A 20,786-nucleotide genomic window follows, 5' to 3' on the forward strand; every position below is an offset into this window, starting at 1 on the left:
CTGAGGTGATGGTAAAGGGCTGCATTGGTGAAGGAAATTCTATGGGGACTACACATGAGGGCGTGGGGGGAATATTGTTTAAAAATGAACAATGATGTAAAAATAAAATAATAAAATAAATAAAAATAATATAGGTCATTTTAGAAACAGATGGCAATTCATTGACTTCCCATTTTCCTCCCTCTGGCCAGTCTCTCTTTCAATTGTTCTTCTTTGACTTTTGGAGATTATTATTATTTACCCAGTAAGTTCACCATTCAGTCTCTTGACTTCTTTTATTTTCTCATGTGTCAGGGACTAGATGCCAGTTTATTTAGATTGTCAAAATCAGTGACGTTCCTTTTAAGGTATAGGTTTGTTATCAGAAAAGAAAACAGACCATAAGGCATATTCATTTGTCCATTTTCTGTGACAGTAGGAAAATGTGTGAGGCAAACTCAGAAAGGACTTAGCTTTCAGTTTTGCGTTGTCTATAGAGATCAAGTGTCACCATTGTAAATATCACTAGGCTGTTTGAAATTTTATGGGTTTGGTGCATCATATCAGGATATTGGGACAATGGAGGAAGAAGGTGATAAAGTGCAAAAGAAATACCCATGGCAGCATTAATTATAGAGTGCATCAGAGAGATCAAAATCATGAAGTTCTTTCATTTCCACAGCTGGATCATTCCATTAACTGGCTTCCAGGGGCACCCAGGACATTTGGGAGAAGTGTTTCTGGAAATCACATATCAGGCTAAAGGAAAAGCTATCAGGTTGTACCTGGATGTTAGGGAGCCAATCATCATCACTCTCCGTGGGAGCTGGTGATGGATTAGGCATCAATGCTGCAAAGAGATCTGAGTCCTGAAAGTCAGCAAAGGTGACTGCTACCCCTGGCTGGGCTAGGGAAGGTGTGGGCGTTGGCCCTTCTGTCTTCTCTTGTGTCTGTGTAGAGGGTGTAGTGCTATCTTCAGAAGAGATTGCCAAATGCTCTGTTTTCCTTCCTTTGTGCTTTCCATTGCTTTTGTTTTTATTTTTGTGTTTTCCATGGCCATGACCATGCTCATGTTTATGCCCATGGGCGTGGCCATGACCCCTTTGATGTTCAACACCAAAGCCATGATCCCTTATGTGCCCATGGCCTTGGTCATGCTCATGTTTATGGCCATGACCAAAGCCATGTTTTATTTGTTCTTTATGGGCCCTGCCATGCCCACAAGTGTGTTCTTGGCTTTTTTCCTGAATACTGTTCTTCATCTTGTACAGGTATCATGGAAGTGTGGGGTGAACTTACAGTTGTTTCTTTTCTTTCATCCGTCATCACCAACAATCGAAAGGGTGAAAAACCTGGAGGCCTTTTCATCAACATAATCTAAACAGAAATATTAAGATGAATGTGTTACTCTGAAAACCACACTGTCAATGAAGAAAGAAGGGACAGGCAAGGTTAACTCAGTTACAGGGTGCATGTCTTTGCCAGATTTTAAATACTATATTTTTATTCTGGAAAGTATGGGATGAATAATATCTTTTCCTCTTCTGATTAGCTTTAATTTGTCGACATTAATTACTGTTTTTAATAATATACTAAAACAAGCTGGGGAGTCTTTATTTCATCTGGAAAAAATATATAATATCAGTGTAACTTTCAAGCCTCTTTTTATATAAATCTGCAACACATTATTAATTGATACAATTTCTATTGCCAAAATTACTGCTTTCATCCTGAAAGGCTCTAACTGACTTCATGAGTTGAATATATAGGTATCACATATCCACAAGTACTTTGTTGGAGTGAACACTTCAAAACACGTCCACAAGCTTGCCATGCAGTCTCTGGACTATATTGCTTATGTTAGACTATGTATAACCTACACAGAGCAAAAAACCTAAATCAGCAAAAAGTAAAAAGAGGCAATTTGTATTGAAGATATGGATTTGTGGATTATTTATCCTTATACTGTTACTACCTGTGTGGTGGTTAAGGCAGGGTTCAGTGGTGTAAAGAGCACAGTCTTTGGAGTCAAACAAGTTGGACCCTGTAGTTGTGGGCATTGTGGCAACCAGGGTGGAGTCTGGTTTGATCTGGATTTGAATCCAAGCACCGCTAACTTCACTTTTTCCAATTGCACATTAACAATAACAGCATCTTTCTTGTAGAGTTTTCAGGAGGAAAATGTATTTGAAATCCTCAGGCCAGAGCCTAGGACTGAAGATGCACTTGGTAATGTCATTATTTACTGTAGGAGCTCACATCTTTCTAATTTTTAGTGTCTTGAGAATGGGGAAATACTACTCACCTCCTAGAATTCTATTAAAAACATTAAAAAGTGATGAAAAATAATGCTTTTTATACTTGAGTATAGGTATGATCCCCTGGGGATGGTGTCAAAATGCAGGTTTTGACTCAGAAGATGCAGCATGGGGGCTGAGATCTGCAATTCTCCCAAGCTGCTTAATTACAAACAGAGGGCAGTGGAGTCCTGTGCCTCACCTCAGGCACCACAGGAAGATGTGCAGCTATGTTAGCACCCCACAGCAGGGTCTGCACTGTACGAGGAGAGAATCTATCCCGCCCTGGACATTGGCAATGTGTGGGAAATATTAAGAGGACTGCTGTTCTCATTTCCAGCCACAAAAGAGAGTAAACAGAGAAACATGAGATTTCTTCCCATTTGTAAAAAATAATGACCCAATTCATTTCATTAAGAGTTTAGGTTAAACCCCCAAATATGACTTTTTCGAATGAGCCAAGATGAACCCAAGATGACTATAAACAGAATCATACCTCTGTGTTTGGATCACACTTGACAGTCGTTGTAGTTTCGTTCATCCAAGGTCTCATGTAAACATTAGCATTACAGATTAGAGCTTGCTATGAAGAAAACAGAGGCCAAAAGAGAAAACACTGTAATTCATGAGATACTTAACCAAGTTTGAAACATCAAATAAGCTTCCAGGAAATAAGTAGACAATTGCATTACTGCTTACCCCTGGTTCTTTGGTCTCACAACTACTGGTGAACTCTGTATTACTTTCCTTGGAACATGTGGTTTCCCTGGCCGTGAATTCTATTCTGTAGCTCGTTCCAGCCACCACCTGGAATATTAATTAGCATAACGTAGGTATACAGCTTAAATAAAATTGTATCAAACATCTGCTTCTACTCTAAGGACTAAAAAGAGAGAACACTGACATTTTGATTACATGCTAATTAGGAGCTATAACAAATCATTCAAATGTCTGACAGCAAAACTTCTGGCTTATATGCATGTGTGAAATATTTTACTATTGGCTGGTCCTATTTCTTTTCCTAATGGGAAAAGAAGAGCAGGATGTAATGTTTATAATTTTCTGAGTTTCATTGTTCAACAACTACAAAATTCACGGGTAATTCAAGGTTCAGGTTGTACTGGAATCTAAAAGGAGTAGGAAAAAAACTTAAAACATTTTCTCTATACATGACTTGTCTTGCTAAAAGAATCAGAAAAACACTTAGTCTCACTATGGATATTATGTTAATTAAATGACATGATTAGGAAAACTCTTTGGGTTTTCAGTTTTGCTTCTCCCCCAATTTTTTTTTATATTAGAAAACTATTTCCATTGCCAGTGATAGTTTAAATCATTATACAATGGTGTTTTCCATCAAGCAATGTGTGGTCCAAGTTCTTTTATTCTGTTTTTGGAGGGCCTTAAAGAAGCACACAATTTATTTATTGTAGAAATTAAACTCATTGTGTTTTAAAAATACTCTGATTTCAACAAAATCACAATTGTGATATTTTCAACATTTAATAATGGTATTCCTCCATCTCTTACATACTTGAAAAAGGCACTCGATAAAATATTTTGAAATTATATTTTTTAAAGTTAGCTGATATTACCCAATTCTACACCAAGTTATTGAGCACTTGGTGCAGGATTTAAGTTTGTGTGTGTGTGTGTGAGAGAGAGACAGAGAGAGAGAGAAAGAGAGAGAGAGAAAGAGAGAGAGAGAGAGAGAGAAAGAGAGAGAGAGAGAGATTAAATACTCCTATTTTAGAATTTTAGACACCCTGAGTCAGAAGCATGAAATTTTTTAGTAAGATTTTTTTGTTCCAATTATAAAGATAAAGATAATGTTGGTTTGGTCTAACAGCTGGTTCTATTTTGATAACTTTTTTTCAAGCCTGTATTTAAGGAAACCAATTTTGAGGTTCTATAATAGTAATCTGCCCACATCACATTAGGCTGCTGGAGCTGGAAGGGATTTGGGCTCCACTCAACCAGCCGCTTCTGCTACGGATGGGACGACTAAGGCTGTGTGAACCTGAAGGACAGTCCAGGGGCATCCAGGACGTGAGTGGTTAGATAACTGATAGAGCTGGGTGTCCTGAGCCCCAGACCAGGGCTCTCCTTATCCTCTGCTGACAGGTGTGGAAGACAGAGGACATCCCAGAGGTTACCCCAGACAGGGAGATTGGAGAAAAATGACATGGATATGAAAATGTGAAGAGTCTAGGTAATAACAACTCACTGTTGTGACTCAGCTCAGGGTGCTAAGTATGTTACAATGAGAGACGAATCTAGAAAGGCATAAAATAAGTCTTCCTTTTTCTAGCCCTGAATTTGATTAATCATGTAACAGCTACTAGTATTTATATAGCACTTGAGAGTTTAAGAAGTAATGACCACACATCCCCTTATTTGATCATCACCACAGACTTTACAGATAGAAAATGGAGAGTCACTTATTCAGGATCACACACCAAGCTTGCAGTAATGTTATGATGTGAACTTCAAATCTTTCAAATTTCATTCATCAGCTCTATTATTTCCCAATCCAGAATCAAGATCTTCACACAATTAGTAAGCAATTTGCACACTGCAATATTAACTTCATTTGTAGCATAATTAACAGACCTGGACTGTGGCTTTTTTCACATTGTCAATCTTGAAATAGAAAGTTTCATTATTTTCTGCGTTCAGCTTTTTGATGGAAAGATTCAGAACCTTTTTCAATTCTGGGCTGTTGGCAGAGATCTCTCTGGGACAGCCTTTACACGTCAAGGGAGGAAAATTCAGCGCTGAAAGAATCAGGTTTTAAGTAAGTATATACACAGAAGGAGCAATCTAGCCTTGCAACTTTCTCATTCATGATCCAGTATCCATTTACAGAGGGTGGTGTGGCTGCCCAAGGGGTGAGTAGGTGGAGGCTGACTTTCTGGCCTTTGCCTGCTGCTTTTCCTCTTATTTCTCTCCTCTGAGCCCAGGGTATTTAGGGAATCAGCCAATCAGAAGGTCTTAATGCCTCAACCAAAATGGTGTGCTTTTCATAACTTACATATTTTTGTTGGAGATTGTCAAAGGCAATTCTTAACTTAACGGGATCACTCTCTAATGGGAAAGTTTTAAGTCCTTTGTTCCTGGTGAGCTGGCAGCTTCAGGAATGCTACTTACTGTGGAGTCCATACAACTATCTTGCTGGTGGGATAAAAGCCAGCTCTTGGTATAGAAATACTGACTTGATCATAAACTCAACCATTTTCCTGATTATAACATGGAGAGAGAGGGAAAAAAAAACTTTAATTGAGAGGATTTTATTCTGAGCAGTTAAAAATGTGGTCAGCTTTACCTAACTGAATATCATAGGGCTTACGGATATCTCGTAACAAGGAGGCCCAGCAGGCTCAGAGACAGAAAGTTCCCCTTGTGGCACAATATCCCTTATGGACCCCTGGGTGAGCACTCTCAGTTCCACCTGTTGCCACACAGCTGGGCAGAGGTGGGGTTCAGTATTGTCAGAAGGGTTGAGATGAGGTACAGTGTCCTCAGCAGACTCTGTTGCCACACAGACTTTGTGGCATAGGATGGGAGCACATATCACAGCTGCTGTGACATGATCAGAGTGGTGTGGCTCAGCACACACTGCTGAAGCACCAATGTGAATTCTCTCATACCTGGAGAAGTCTCACACTTCTGTATGAGGGAAGTAATTCTTTGCGAAAGGTCCATGGATGCTTTATCTGTGCATTCACCAATATCCTGGTTTTAAAAAAGTACACAAGAGCATAAGTTAAAAAATGTTCTTAAGAAACTTTATACAAGTAGTGAAATAAATTTACTAATAAATTAACTTTACAATCTTTGCATGGAAAAAAAAGTCTAGTTTTCGAGAAGAATAAGAAAGTTATGTAATTGCATCAAAACTAATAATCAATACATATACATAGAAATATGAAATAAGATGTCAGGAAAATCTAATGTAGAAATAATAACCATATAAATGAATGGCAACATTTTCATTTAGAAAGGCAAAGACTTTCAGATAAGTTAAAAAAAATCAATTGTTTAACTTTAGGAAAAATATCTTGTAGCAAACCATAGAAATGATCTGTGACAGGCCTCCCCGGTCGCACAGAGGTTGTGTGCTGGGCTGCTGCGAAGCTGCCCACAGCCTCTGCAGTGCCGGTTTGATCCCCAGCAGCAGGGGAGGGTCCCACATGGTGTGCACACCTCTCCTGTGGTGCCCTTTGCTCCCCACAGTATTGCACTTCGCCAGTCTGCCTGTTCTGTTCCCTGTTCTGGCTCTGGTGAATTCTCTCACCCTTCCGCGCTTCTGACTGTACCCAGTGCTTGTATAAATAAATAAACAAAAATATAAATCTTTTTAAAAAAATGTCTTTTTTGCTGTGCAGAAGCTTTTTACTTTGATATAATCCCAGGTGTTTATCTTTGCCTTCACCATCACTGCTTTGGGTGATGAGTCTTTAAAGATGTTTTTGAGATGTATGTCTTGTAGTGTTTTACCTATATTTTCTTCTATATATTTTATGGTTTCAGGACCAAAACAGAGAGACACCCACTGATTGGGAAAAAATGTTTGCACTGATTACAATGATATACGTGACTGATCACAATGATATATGAAGAACTCACATGGCTCAACAAAAACAAAATAAACAATCCAGTAAAGAAATGGGCAGAACTTAAAGACATTTCTCCAAAGAGGAAAAGCAAATGGCCAACAGGCATATGAATAAATGTTCAAAATCCCTTATAATCAGGGAAATGCAAATCAAAACCACACTGAGATACCACCTTACACCAGTAAGAATGGAACATATCAAAAAAACAAGCAACAACAAGTGTTGGTGAGGATGCGGTGAAAACGGAACTCTCCTACATTGCTGGTGGGAGTGCAAACTGGCCCAACCATTGTGGAAAGCTGTCTGGAGGTTCCTCAGTCTACTAAAAATGGAGCTACCATAGGATCCGGCAATTCCACTCCTAGGGACCTACCCAAAGGACACAAAAACAGCGATTCAAAAGAGCACCTGTACACCTATGTGCGGCAGGCTGCGCTACCCATGCTGTCTCTTGACAAGGTCAGGGCATTGGGGGAGATCCCAGAGAAGAGGGGAGTCCTTGTGCTCCCCAGAAGAGGGAAAATTGTACTTCCCAGAAGAAGGGAGTTCTTGCACTTCCCAAGAAGATCTGAACTAGGGAGTCTCCATGGCAATGCCTGCTAATGCTCTCCTCTTTGTTCTTGGTTAATGTTCAAGTAAGTTAGTTATTAATTGGCTTGTGAAAACCCAATTTGGACCTAGACGTTAATTGATTTATTCTTCTTACACTTGAATCAGTATCAAAGAAAGTACAAACTGCTAAAGGTATAGTTAGGAAAGAAATGTTTTGGCCCTGAGAACTATGGAAACAAGCCGCCCTGAACCAGCTGTGCTTGGAAACCTTAGCCTAACACAGGGGGTACTCATTTGTGCAGCAGTACATTTCCTGGTGTATGCAAAAGGTCAATAGTTTGCAGGCCCTGTGGAGGTTAGGAATCTCTAGTTAAGAGTTAGACTTCAGTAGAACTAACATGGATTTGATGAGTTGCTTTAGTCCACTTTGAAGTAATTCAGTGCTGAGGAGATAATTTGATTTTTAGTAATAGAGTATAGAATAGAACTTTTACGCCCACTAGGAAACTAGGAAAATTCAATAGAATGCTTAATCGTTGCCAAATGTTGTGCTGTCTTATATAATTGATCATGTTAGAAAATTAGCTGTACCTAGGAAACTAATTGTTCCTGATGTTTTTTGAGGTAACCAAAGAAATGCCCTTTTGGTATGAGACCAAGGAAGTCTGCTACATGTTCATGAGAAAATATGCATTGATTGTCTTTGCTCTGCTTCAATGCTTATGCTGATGTAATCCCACTGCTTGCCTTAAGGTATAAATAAAGACCCCCTGAGACCCCCAGCAGGAGATATTTGCACTAGAGAGAGTGTCAGTTACTACCTCATTCCACTTCCCCTCAGCCCTCCAAAAATTTCAGAAAATCTCAATGAAGCCGTCCTCTCCTTTCTGAGATCCCTGACACGACATCTACCTGGAGCTGGTCTCCAGCACCTATGTTTATTGCAGCACTATTTACAATAGGTAAAACCTGGAAACAACCCAAATGCCCAAAAATAGATGACTGGATCAAGAAGATGTTATATATATATATACACAATGGACTATTATTCAGCAATCAAAAAAGATAAACGCATGCTATTCGCAGCAACGTGGATGGAGCTAGAAGGAATTATGCTCAGTGAAATAAGCCAGAAGGAAAAAGAAAAATATCGGATGGTTTCACTTATAACAGGAATATAGGGGAACCAAATAAGACATCAGTGTAAAAAAAATAATAACAAGAGTACAAAACACAACAAAGCAAAAATAGACAATTATAAACCAGAGACATCTTGCCTGGGAGGAGGAGGGAGAGGGGTGAGAGGGAGGGAGGGAGGAGCACAGGGGACTGTGGTGATGGTGAATGGGTGCCTTGGGGAAGGAAATTCTATGGGGACTCCCCACTGAGGGGGTGGGGGGAAGCAAATATTGTATAAAAAATGTAAAAAATGATAAATGTTAAAATAAAAAAAATGGGGAAAAAAAAAAGGAAATGATCCGTGAGAGTTCCTTTTGGTACAAAATGGATGGATCTTGAGGTGATTGTGCAAAGTGTAATAAGTCAGAAAGTGAAAGATGGTTTCATTCACTTGCAGAATGTAGATACAGAAAAAAAAATGATGAAGCACAACAACATCATTCTTAGGCTCTGTGAAAAATGTACTGGCTACTGGAGCAGGAGTGGAGAAGTGATGGGTTGAGGGACAGGAAGGGGGTCAGACATGGGACTGGAAACTTTGCGGCAGGTGAGTGAGGCATGTGCACCTAGGGACATGTCAACTGGTACTCCCCAAATTGTAACTATGCAAACCATTTGTAAACCAATAAAATAAAAGCTATGATATTAAAAAAGAATATCTTAAAGAATAATATCTTATACTAGGATAAAGGAAACTTAAAGCAAATACAAACAAAAAAGGAGCAGAGTACTATTAATACTGGGAATAATAAAATTCAAGGTAGCAAAAATTTCATGAAAGTAGTGAAAAGATTAATTTATTATTTTAAAAGAGACAGTCCAGAAGTATGGAATCAAAATAAAGTAGAAACTATAAACTTTGTGAGTTGAAATGGATAAAAATAATTGCGGTAGGAGAATTTTATATATGCTATTAATGAAGGAAGGCCAATGATAAAAAATACGGTTATAAAAGAGTTGAATAAGATAATAAACATTTATTTAAATGGCACTTTCATATAATATACAATTTATAATACTTTTATAGCTAGGGCACAAAATAATTTAAATCACCTTTACATTAGGTCACAAGAAAGATTGGTTTTGGAGATATAAATACCAGACCCATAAGTCATATATTTAAATTTACTTTGAAGCTCTGGCTGTGAACAAATGATGGCCTTGGAACAAAAATAGAGGACAGAGCTTTCACATGAAACCACTACGGGAGAAATGTCATCTCAAAATGTGCGTGGAAGGGAAGAATGCTGAGCTATCTGGTATTCTCTTGGGAAAAATCAGTTGGTTCCCTCAAACAAAATTAATTCCACATTAAATTTAAAACTATTTCTGAAAACTTTGACAAATAGAAAGAAAACTAAATTAACTGCAGAACAAATGGTGGAAGAATTTAGAAGGAAAATATCCATAGATTTGGTGACTTATAAACAAAACTATTTGTGAGTCAGTAGTATTGTAATGAAAACTAAAGTGTAAATAACTGAGGACATACAATAAAGCACTGATCCCTTTATAATATGAATGCTATTTTTCAAATTATTCAGATTTAGCTCAGTTTACTTTATATAATTGAATGACTATATATTTTTGTATACAGTTTTTTGTTTACTTATAGCCATTTTATTATGTCACAAAACTTAATTTTTTTATTAATTAATCAACCATAAAACTTAATTTTTGATGGTGGGACCATCTTCTATTGTATGGATATACTGTCATATACTTAGGCATTCCATAATGTTGAAGGAATTTATTTCCAATGTTTTCCTAACAATAATAACACTGAAATTAACATCTTGCAGTACAGATCTCTCTCTCTTTTTCATATAAGGGAATTTAGAAGTAGAATTACCAGGTTAAAAGACTTGCAGCAACCCTTTGCTTAAAGCACAGTCTTCTGTTAAAATGCAAATACTCCAGGGAGGGTTAGGCCTTAGCCATGTCAGATACAGAGGGACAGAGCAAGTGGGGAAGGAAAGGAGGGAGGAAGGTGTGAAGATGGGGAAAGACAAACTTGACAATGACATCACATTGTCTCACGCTATTCTCAGTCCCTGGTTATCTCTGTAAGTGCTTTTTGCTGATGTGCAGATTCTTTGACCACATAGGTAAGGGCATAGAGACCAATGACGTGAGCTTTCCCAAGGGAATGTGAGTGTCATCTAACATTTTATTGGCAGAGTTCTAACACAGTTCTAACACAGCTGGAGAGTTCCCACACCAAAACACCTGGACATAAAATGCTAAGAAGATAATTAGTTTGTTGCTTACTTACGCCATTGGAAAGGATCTGGCAGTCTGGAGTTAATAATGGAAAGTCTGCCTTGGAACAATTTGTTTGCAGAATTGAGTAGGAAACATCAAAGTTCCATCCAGCTACCACCTGAAAAAATTTTCAGAGGGGCTTAGGATACTGCCTGGGATATGATAAACACCCAAGAAGTATCAATTGTAATTATTGATAGACAAAAGTTGTTACTAAGTAAATATTAAACATTTTATGATTCACACAACCCTATCACAATACACACACACATTCATAAACATGTGTATACATCTGAAAATGAAAAGCAGTATATAGTTGGAGTTACTATGGAAGACTCTGCCAGGATGCAGAAAAATATTTTCTATTGCATTTTGTGAATTATTAACAATGCTGTACTGGGCAGATTAAGAAAACTTGGAGCTCAAGTAACCTTTGGGTCCTCAGTTCCTCGGACTAGCTGGCAATAACATTTCTCTTGCTTTAATGTGGGCCAGTCCTGCTGTCATAACTGGACATAGACACAATTGAGTCAGTTGTGTATCCTTCAGGAAGGCAAGTTGGAAGGCGGAGCAAAAGCAGGGAATGTTGCCAGCCAAAGCTGAGTCGTCATGATTAAAAGTTGAACTACAAGGGATCCAGCCAATTGTCAGCCAAGGCTTAGTGATCTGAGGCAATGAAAGCATGTTCTATAGATATTTGCTTGCACGCCAACCTCCAGAAATACAAAAACTAATTTAGAGGGTGCCCAGAAAGCAATGCCAACTTTTTTTAGGTACAATTTAATATTCTGAAGCCATGTTTGTCTCTTGATAGCTAGGTGGAGTTAGAGGCGGGCTTTTTTTTTTGTTGTTGTTGTTTTTTAAATATTTATTTATACGTACAAGAACTGGGGTGCAGGCCAGAGGTACAGGGGGTGAGAGGATTCACCAGAGACAGAGTGGGGAACAGAATAGGCAGACTGAATGAAATACACTGCTGAGGGGAGCAGCGAGCAAGTCAGGAGAGGTCTGCTGTGCCATTTGGGTCACCTCCCTGGCCGGGATTGAACTTGTGCTGCAGTAGCCGTGGATAGCTTCATAGTGTTGTGTCTTAAGCCCTTGCACCACCAGGGAGGCCCCATGGTGTTAGAGTTTTCTTAAAACCTTTAGGCCAGAATGACTTCTTTTACCAGCTCTAGAAAGAACTTCTAATGCTGACCACCCTTTCATTCCAAACAAATCTCCAAGCAGGGAGCCTAAGTCACCTTGGAGCCTTACATGTTGCAGTTTCCTGGTCACTTTGACCTAAGCAGAAGATGTTTGCTGCCTGTGTTAGTCACAGGAGGACATAGAAGAGCCTCCCTCCAGTTGTGGAATCCAGTATTTTTTCAGTCAACAGTTTGCTTCAGTTGATGAAATCCTAAGCATAAAAATCTAACAAATTTTAACAATGTGCAAAATAAAAGAACAAACCTGTTTATAAGCATGTTTTGCTTTTCCAAGATCAAAGAGGTGAGAATGAGCACTGTGGTTGTTAAAGTGTGAAATAGCATGCTTCAAGATTTCTTTCACACTGGAGTCCTCTGTTGATATGGGGTACATGCAACCAGGGCAGGTGTGCTGGGAAATCAGTGCAGGTCCCCCCACTTGACAAAGAGAGGCAAAATAAGAGACAATATTAATGAGAGAAAGCAGCATTAAAATACATTGCCCTAAATAAGTCAGATAATCTAGAAGGTCCTGAAAAACAAACTTTACATTAAAGCTAAGTATGAATTATAAGAAGAAAACACTAATCTGCTTCTTAGTCAGAGATGAAAAAAATTGCCATTCTCTTAGAACTTCTTATAGTACAGAATTGTGCAAAACTATTTTACATTTATTTTAAAGTTCTTTAACTATAGAATACATGAATTTATCCTTTATAAGAAATTAAAACATTGCAGATTTTTTTTCAATGTTTATTAAAGGTCTTTGAAGCCTGGCTTGGGGTACAACACATTTTGTAACAATCCAATCCACTAAACACAACTTGCCCGGTGCTGGTGGGCTCACTTGGATTCATCAATTCTTTAGTAATAGTTGTTGCCAAAGGTTGGGCCAAGTCCAGTGTGAGAGACAGAACTGTAGATGGATCATTTCAATATAATTTTGCAAGACTTTAGAAAGGCAAGAGCCCAGAGTGAGCAGAGGGGAGACTCCTGAGATGATGAGGCCTGAGACAAGAAGGGTAAAGCCAGTTAGCTGGCTAACCTGAGGCACGAGGCCTGAGGAGGAGGAGCAGATAGCTCCTGAGACAGCAGGATGACAGGGACAGCAGTGTGGGGTGTGGGGTACATACGTTTTACCTGAGCTTAAAGTGGAAGCAGGGAGGCATGACATGTGGTCTGAGCAGTTGGGAGCATCCTTTGCTGTTGAGAAGTGGGTGGCACACTGGTGATATGTGTTGTTCAACAATGGTGATATTGTTCTGAGAAATGGATTGTTAGGGGGCCTCCCTGGTGGTGCAAGGGGTTAAGCATCTACACTATGAAGTTATCGGCAGTCACTGCAGCACAAGTTCGATCCCCGGCCAGGGAGTTAACCCACATGACACAGCAAACCTCTCCTGTCTTGCCCGCGGCTCCCCTCAGCAGTGTATTTCAGTTAATCTGCCTGTTCTGTTCCCCACTCTGTCTCTGTTGAATCTTCTCACCCCCTATACCTCTGGCCTGTACCCCAATTCTTGTATGCATAAATAAATATTTAAAAAAAAAAAGAAATGTATTGTTAGGCCATGTCGTCATTACCCTAGCCTTGTCTTGGTCGGCAACAGCATGGATGGCATAAATGACAGTGGTCCCAATAGGTCATGAGTATAACCTAGGTATGAAATATGCTAAACCATCTAGGTTTGTGTCAGTATAGTCTGTGACATTCAGGTAATGATGACATGGCCTAACAATACATTTTTTTTTTGTTTACTGCAGTGGCTGCTGATAGCTTCATAGTGCAGACGCTTAACCCCTTGTGCCACCAGACAAACAAATTCTTCAGGGATTCATTACTCCTAACTCCCCACTGCAAGTAAATTACAAGGAGCTTTTGGATCTAACCCAACAGAGGAATGAATATGAAAAACTGAACAAGGAATTGAGAGAACTGCAAAATGATGAACAGAATAACAGTCACAGATTTCCACATAGAAATACTCACCTTAAGCATTAATGGACTAAATTCACCAATATAAATACACAGAGTGGAAGGTTAGATTAGAAAACAGAATCCAACCTTCTGCTGCCCCCAGGAAACACACCTAAGTTCCAGAGAAAACCATAGATTGAAAGTAAAGGCTTGGAAACAATTCTACAAGCAAATGGCACCCAAAGGAAGGCAAAGGTAGCCAAACTTTTATGAGATAAAACAGACATCCAGCTAAAATAGGTGACAAGAGACATAGATGGACACTACATAATAGTCAAGGGGACAGTACACCAGGAAGTTGTAAAACTAATCAATTTATATTCACCAAATGAAGGAGCACCAAAATACATTAGATAATTACTATCATCTCTGAAAACAGCCTTTGGACACAATACACATGTGGTAGGAGACTTCAAACCCCACTCTCAGTACTGGACAGATCAACAAGATGGAAAATAAATATGGACACAATTGCACTAAACCAAGATCTAGACCACATGGGCCTAACAGTCATCAATAGAACACTGCACCCTCCAAAATCTGAATACATATTTTTCTCAAGTGCACATGAATCATTCTCCAGGATAGACCACACACTGGATCACAAGACAAACATCAACAAGAACATGAAGATTAAAATCTTACTAAGTGTCTTCTCTGACCATAGAGGTATTAAACTAAAAATCTACTATGAAAAGAAAGCAAGATGATCCCCCAAAATGAGGAGACTGAACAACGTTCTACTGAAAGACTGCTGGTTAATGAGGAAATCAAAGAAGATATGAAAAATTACCTAGAGACAAGTGAAAAGGAGGATACAACCTTCCAGAATATATGGGACACACACAAAAGTAGTAGTAAGAGGAAAATATAAAGCAATACAGGCCCACATCAAGAAAAAGGAGAGAACCCTAAAAACAACCTAATCTCCCATGTTAAGGAACTAGAAAAATTTAGAGCAACAAGAGCAACAACACAAAAAAGCCAAACACAGTAGAAGAAATAATAAAATCAAAGTAGAAATAGATGAATAGAAATTAAAAAGATAATCCAAAAGATCAATGAAACCAAAAGCCGGTTATTTGAAAAAATAAAATAGACAAACCTCTAACCAGGTCCACAAAGAAAAAGAAGGAGAAAACTAAAATAAATAGGGTCATACATGAAAGAGGAGAAATTACAACAGACACAGCAAAAATCTAAAGGATAATTAGAGATTGCTATGAACACTTATATGTAAACAAGTTCAACAATCTAGATGAAATAGACAAATTCTTACAATTATACAATCACCCAGGGCTGAATAAAAAAGAAATAGAAAACAGTCAACTAACCTAAGACAAGGGAGCAAAGACTATACCTGGGAACAAAGAATGTCTCTTCAATAAACAGTGCGGGGAAAACTCGGCTGCCACATGCAAAAGAATGAATCTAGACTACTTTCTTTTACCATACATAAAAAATCACTCAAAATGGGTAAAAGACTTGCATGTAAGACCTAAAACCATAAAATGTATAGAAGAAAACTTAGGCAAAACTCTCCATGACATAAAACTCAGAAATACTTTTGAGCACCCTTCCCCACAAGCAAGAAAAACAAGGAAGATAAACTGCTGGAACTACATCAAACTAAAAAGAGACAGCAACCAAAATGAACACTCTGCTGAATGGGAGAAAATATTTGCACTTCATACAACTGAGGAAAGGAACAAGATAAAAAATCTGCAAGTGCTTGCACAACTCAACAAACTCAAAGCAAGTAACCCAATCCAAGAAAGTCTAGAAGAATCAAAAACACACTTCTCAGAGAAGAACCACAGAAGTCCAAAAGGCATATGAAATGTTCAATACCCCTCATGACCTTAGGGATATGCAAATCAAAACCACGATGAGATACCATGTCACATTTGTGAGAAAGGCCCATATTTAAAAACAAACCAAAAAAACAAACAAACAAAGAAAACCAGAAATAACTGATGCTGGTGAGGTTGTGGTGATAAAGGAACCCTCCTACACTGCTACTGGGAATGCAAACTCATCTGGCCACTATGGAAAAGGTATGGAGTTTCCTCAAGACACTAAAAATGGATCTACCATATGACCCACTGGTTCCTCTCCTAGGAATCTACCCAAAGGACACAGAAACACTAATTCAAAGGGAAACCTGCATTTTTATGTTTATTGCAGAAATATTTACATGCCCAAAATATTGAAACAACCTAAATGTCCCAAAACACATGATTGGATCAAGATATGATGAGATACATAACACACACACACACACACACACACACACACACACACACACACACACACTGGAATACCACTTTGCCATCAAAAAAGTTATATTCATGCCATTTGCAGCAACATAGTTGAAGCGGGAAAGGATTATACTAAGGAAAATAAGTAGAAGGAAAAGGTAAATATTGGATGGTTTCATTATAGGTGGAATATAGAGACCAAACAAAAGGTCAGAAAAAAGATGAAAGGTGGAAGCTGACCATAGATCTGAGGGATGGAGCAGGGGAGGGGGAAAGACAGGGGGTCAAAACAGGGGAGGGAAGAACTAGGGGGTCTACATCTGAGGGAGAAAGAAAACACTGTACAAATATTAACAACAATGTAAGAAAATAAATAAATTTTTAAAAATTAGCATCCTGGGCAGCTGAATTACTGTTATCCACCTTTATATTGAATACATAAAGAAAAGGAAAGCCAAGAAGGTAAAGAACTTTGTAAGATTGCAGACTAGATCTGATCTCAAGGCCTCTGTTATTTACTCTCTGGGAAGGGGCCTACAACTGAAGGCAGGACACCCCACTGCACATCCATATAGTGCAGCCCTGCAGGGAGAGGGTGGGGGAAGCCCTGAGGTGGTGACTGGAAGCAGCCTGGGCCCAGATCAGGGTGTGGGGCTGCACCCACCCCACTCTCCCTGAGGCTACAAATGGCACAGCTCCTGCTGCCCACCCTGCAGGACGGGGCTCTGTCCAGGCTGCACTCCAGGCACACAGAAATGAATGATTGTCCCCCCAGGGCAGCCCCACCAGATATATCCGTTACCTGGAGTGATCTGGCAGGTCTGGGTAGCTACGGTGAATGTCCTATTATTTTTTGCCACGATGGCTGTGCATTCTCCTGTGGCCTAAAAAAAATTTATAAAAGACACCATTTATCTCAATCTTTCAGATGGAGGCATCCACCTAGCAGCACTAAATACAGTTTCATCTTAAAAAAAAAAAAGGCTTATCAAGATTTTTCCTAATAGAATTCTGAGGCAAAAAAATGAATGTTTGTATAACGGAATGATCATTTTTTTTCCAACCACTGAGATTCATGGCAGCTTGGAGGAGAGGCACTATAAATGGTGAGACTTTAAATCTCAGTCTTTGATTTGAGGCCTGGAAATACTACTTTTTTTTTTTTTTTTTTTTTTTTTACCAAGATGTACACAATGCCTTAGAACCAAACTGTTAACTCTCCTCTTGATGCACTTTTCAGTTTCCATGTTCAAACTGCATAGAAGATGCCCATGTTTCACACTGAATAAGTGAATGCAATAACAGTGAAAACACTAGCTTGTTGCTGAGAAGATCCCATCTACAATCTCCCTGAACTGAGGCAAAAAAACCAGCTGTGGAGTGGCAAGCCCTTGCCAGGCAAAGGCCTTTGAGGAGGTGTCTCCTTGCCTCCTTCCCCCATCCATGGGGTCCCTGTGAGCTCTCCTGTTACAGGGGAGGAGCCAGTTCAGAATGGTCAGCTAGCTGGAGGCAGAGAGTTTCTGGCTTAGGCCTGTGAAGGGAAGGGCCCCACTCCCCTCTCACCAGCCCTTGACCTTCAGGCAAGGGCTCTGATGTCTCTGAGCCTGTCCAAGTGTCCCAGTGGGTTAGCAGAATTGCCTTCTCAAGGGGGACTTTCCTCATGTCTAACCAATGGCCTCTCCCTGCCCTTTTGTCTATGTGACAACACAGACATCAAGCATGGGACTTTTCTGTACATTTGATGGTTCATGGGCAACCTCAGAAACAGACTCACAATATTTCTCATCCTAGCACCAGAATAAATTTCTGGTAGTCTTGACACAGAAAACCAGAGGCTTGGAAATAGCTGACACACTTACAGCATCTGCAGATTGTTTGTAGTCACAGTCCTGCCAGGATTTGCCACTTTGAACAGGACAATCACCCTCCTTGACTTGGTACTTGAAGGAATAAAATGGATCTATGCCACCCTGAGAAAAAGCAAACAAAGATACCTAAGGTCCATCATTGACGCACAGTGAATCATTTGAGTGTGATCTGGTGTGGTTATGAATGTTTGATATTTGTTTGATTAAATTGGGGCCAACATACATTAAAAGTGCCAAAAGTTTCATATATTGACTTGGACAAATATTCTTTTTGTATTTACATGTATGTATGTACATACACATGTATGTATAACAAAGTTAATTTATTCATTCAATAAATGGAGCAATTATTTGCCAGGTAAATACACACACACACACACACACACACACACACACATATATATATTTAAGTTACAACGTAGTATCTGTAGCATTAGATCATATTTGTAGAAATCAATTTATATGTAGACATATGATTTTTTAATGTCTGAAAAGTTGTACAACAAAATTGTTATAATGTTTGTCTTTCAGTGGTAGGAATACAGCTGTCTTTCACTTTCTTCTTTAAAGCAAACATTCCTGGGTGCAATTGTATGGGGAATATAAAATTCAAACAATTAAAAAAAATAAATTATAATGCTACTCTAAACCTTAAAAAAAATTCCTGAATTGTCAAGGTGTTTTTTAAACAAAAATATATTAGTTTTATAGTTAGATAACCAACAAATTAAAGGGTGTTTTTTCACTTTTGAGCAAAATGATAACAGTCATTTCTGGAGAGTAGGATGAATTAATTGGAGGTGAGTTTAGTATGTTTTTTGTTTACTGTCAATATTTCAATCACGTCGTAATGGGAAATAAAACTTCTAAATTGCAAAGGTGGTGAATTGGACGAGCTTTCAAATGCACAATCCTGGCATGCAGGAGCTGAGAGGTGGTGTTGTCCAGCCCCCCACTTTGCAGGTGAGAGCCAGGAGGCCAGCATTCTGGCAGGAGGAGGCAGCCTTGCCACCAGGAGAAGCAGAGGCCGAGGGTCCTGGGATCCTGACACCCAGGGGCCATTCTCTCAGAGCCTGGTGGGTCATAACCTTAGCACCTGGAGGGGCTGGAGTCAGACAGGCCCTCTCTGAGGTCCACTCCAGGTCTCAGATTTCAATGTGGGTGGTGGTCACACTGGAAAGGAGAGATAAGTGATTCTACAGATATTTTTGAATGAAAGTTGACATCTGCCATGGCAGCCAATGAAGACGCCACCAACACACTGGATAGACCTGGAAGCAGAACTCCTGCCTGAGGACTCTAGATTATGGAACCACATGACTCCATTTCATTTTCAGAAAAAACCGTTCTCTTGGGCTTTTGTCTTAATCCTCATGTCAAATGACTGATTTTATTTTTCACCAAAGTAAACAATTGAACAGCTATCACAGAGACACAGTGTTTAACAGTGAAATTCATTTAAACAAACTATTGAGAGAGTTGTATTTCTTGTCATGGTATAATTGCTAATTTAAATCCCAAGCTCCCATTTGCCCAGCAGGCAAGTCTGGGAGGCTTGAATGGCTAGAGGGAGTCCATAAAACTGCCATGGGAACCTGGACATTAAGGTGATGATCCAAAGAGCTTATGCTCTCCTATGCCAATTTGGATCATCAATCAGGTCACACCCAAGACTAGTCATTGTACCCAGGCAATGACGCCAGGAGTATACACAGAGCCTTGAGACCCTCAATCTGTGTACCAGACCCCTTCTGTCTCACCCACAGCTTCTCTTAGCAGTGTAGTTCAATAAATCTGGCTGTTCCATTTTCTACATAGTCTCTGGTGAATTCCTTCACACACACACACACACACACACACACACACCCCACACACACACCCTTCCTCCCACCTACACCAGAACATTTCTGAAATCAAATATATTGTCAGAGTTTGTCCTGCCTATATTAATCAGTGACTAAAAATATTAAAAACCACTCAGAATATAGCTGTTACTCTTGACACATTCAAGCCAATAGCTTCAAGGTAGATACTAATGGCTTAGAATCTAACTCCATCTCCCCTGCCCCTTTATCAAGGTATAATTGACAAATAAAAATTATATATATTTAAGTTATCAGTTCTTTGCTGGTTTGTGGTGGGGGGGGAGGGAGAGGGAAGGGTGCCTGGGCTCCAAGTGAAAGCATATTCCAAATTCTGTCAAGGTTTCATAGCATACTCACCATCTTGACGATATTACTTATACGGTACAATACAAACTGGTTGCCACTTTGGTTTTCATCATTATATTCCTTCAGCGCAGCATCCACAGCCTTAAATACATCCTCATCATCACAGCCAATTTCCTGTGAGAAGGACTCCTGGCTCAAACTTGATAGCAGCCTGGAGCAGAGGAAAAGGATGGTAATTAATCTCATGATTTAACAGTCTCCTTCCAGGCACTGAGAAACGTTCCCCCCCAAACTGGGAGCCAATCTAGATGCTGATTTTAACTATCTCCATCCTCTTATATCCTCTGCTTCAGTGCTCTGGGGCCCTGATTGGATCTCTGCCCTCATACACTATTTGCCCTATTCCAAAAGGACAAATGACTCTCTGTTGTGC

At 39.4% G+C, this 20,786-nt stretch overlaps 1 protein-coding gene across 1 annotated transcript; it reads right to left on the reverse strand.

The window, feature by feature from the left end:
* Nucleotides 1-605: 605 nt before the first annotated feature.
* On the reverse strand, nucleotides 606-20,599 carry LOC311170329 (kininogen-1-like; the record flags this gene model as incomplete). Its single annotated transcript, XM_084232705.1, is given in 13 exon segments — nucleotides 606-667; nucleotides 670-722; nucleotides 724-1,214; nucleotides 1,216-1,356; nucleotides 2,773-2,859; nucleotides 2,976-3,083; nucleotides 4,890-5,023; nucleotides 5,927-6,011; nucleotides 10,902-11,009; nucleotides 12,344-12,516; nucleotides 17,117-17,198; nucleotides 18,174-18,284; nucleotides 20,405-20,599. Coding segments are annotated over 13 exon segments (1,830 nt in total).
* Nucleotides 20,600-20,786: the final 187 nt, after the last annotated feature.

Source organism: Talpa europaea, assembly GCF_964194135.1.
Source record: "Talpa europaea genome assembly, chromosome: 4".
NCBI lineage: Eukaryota > Metazoa > Chordata > Mammalia > Eulipotyphla > Talpidae > Talpa > Talpa europaea.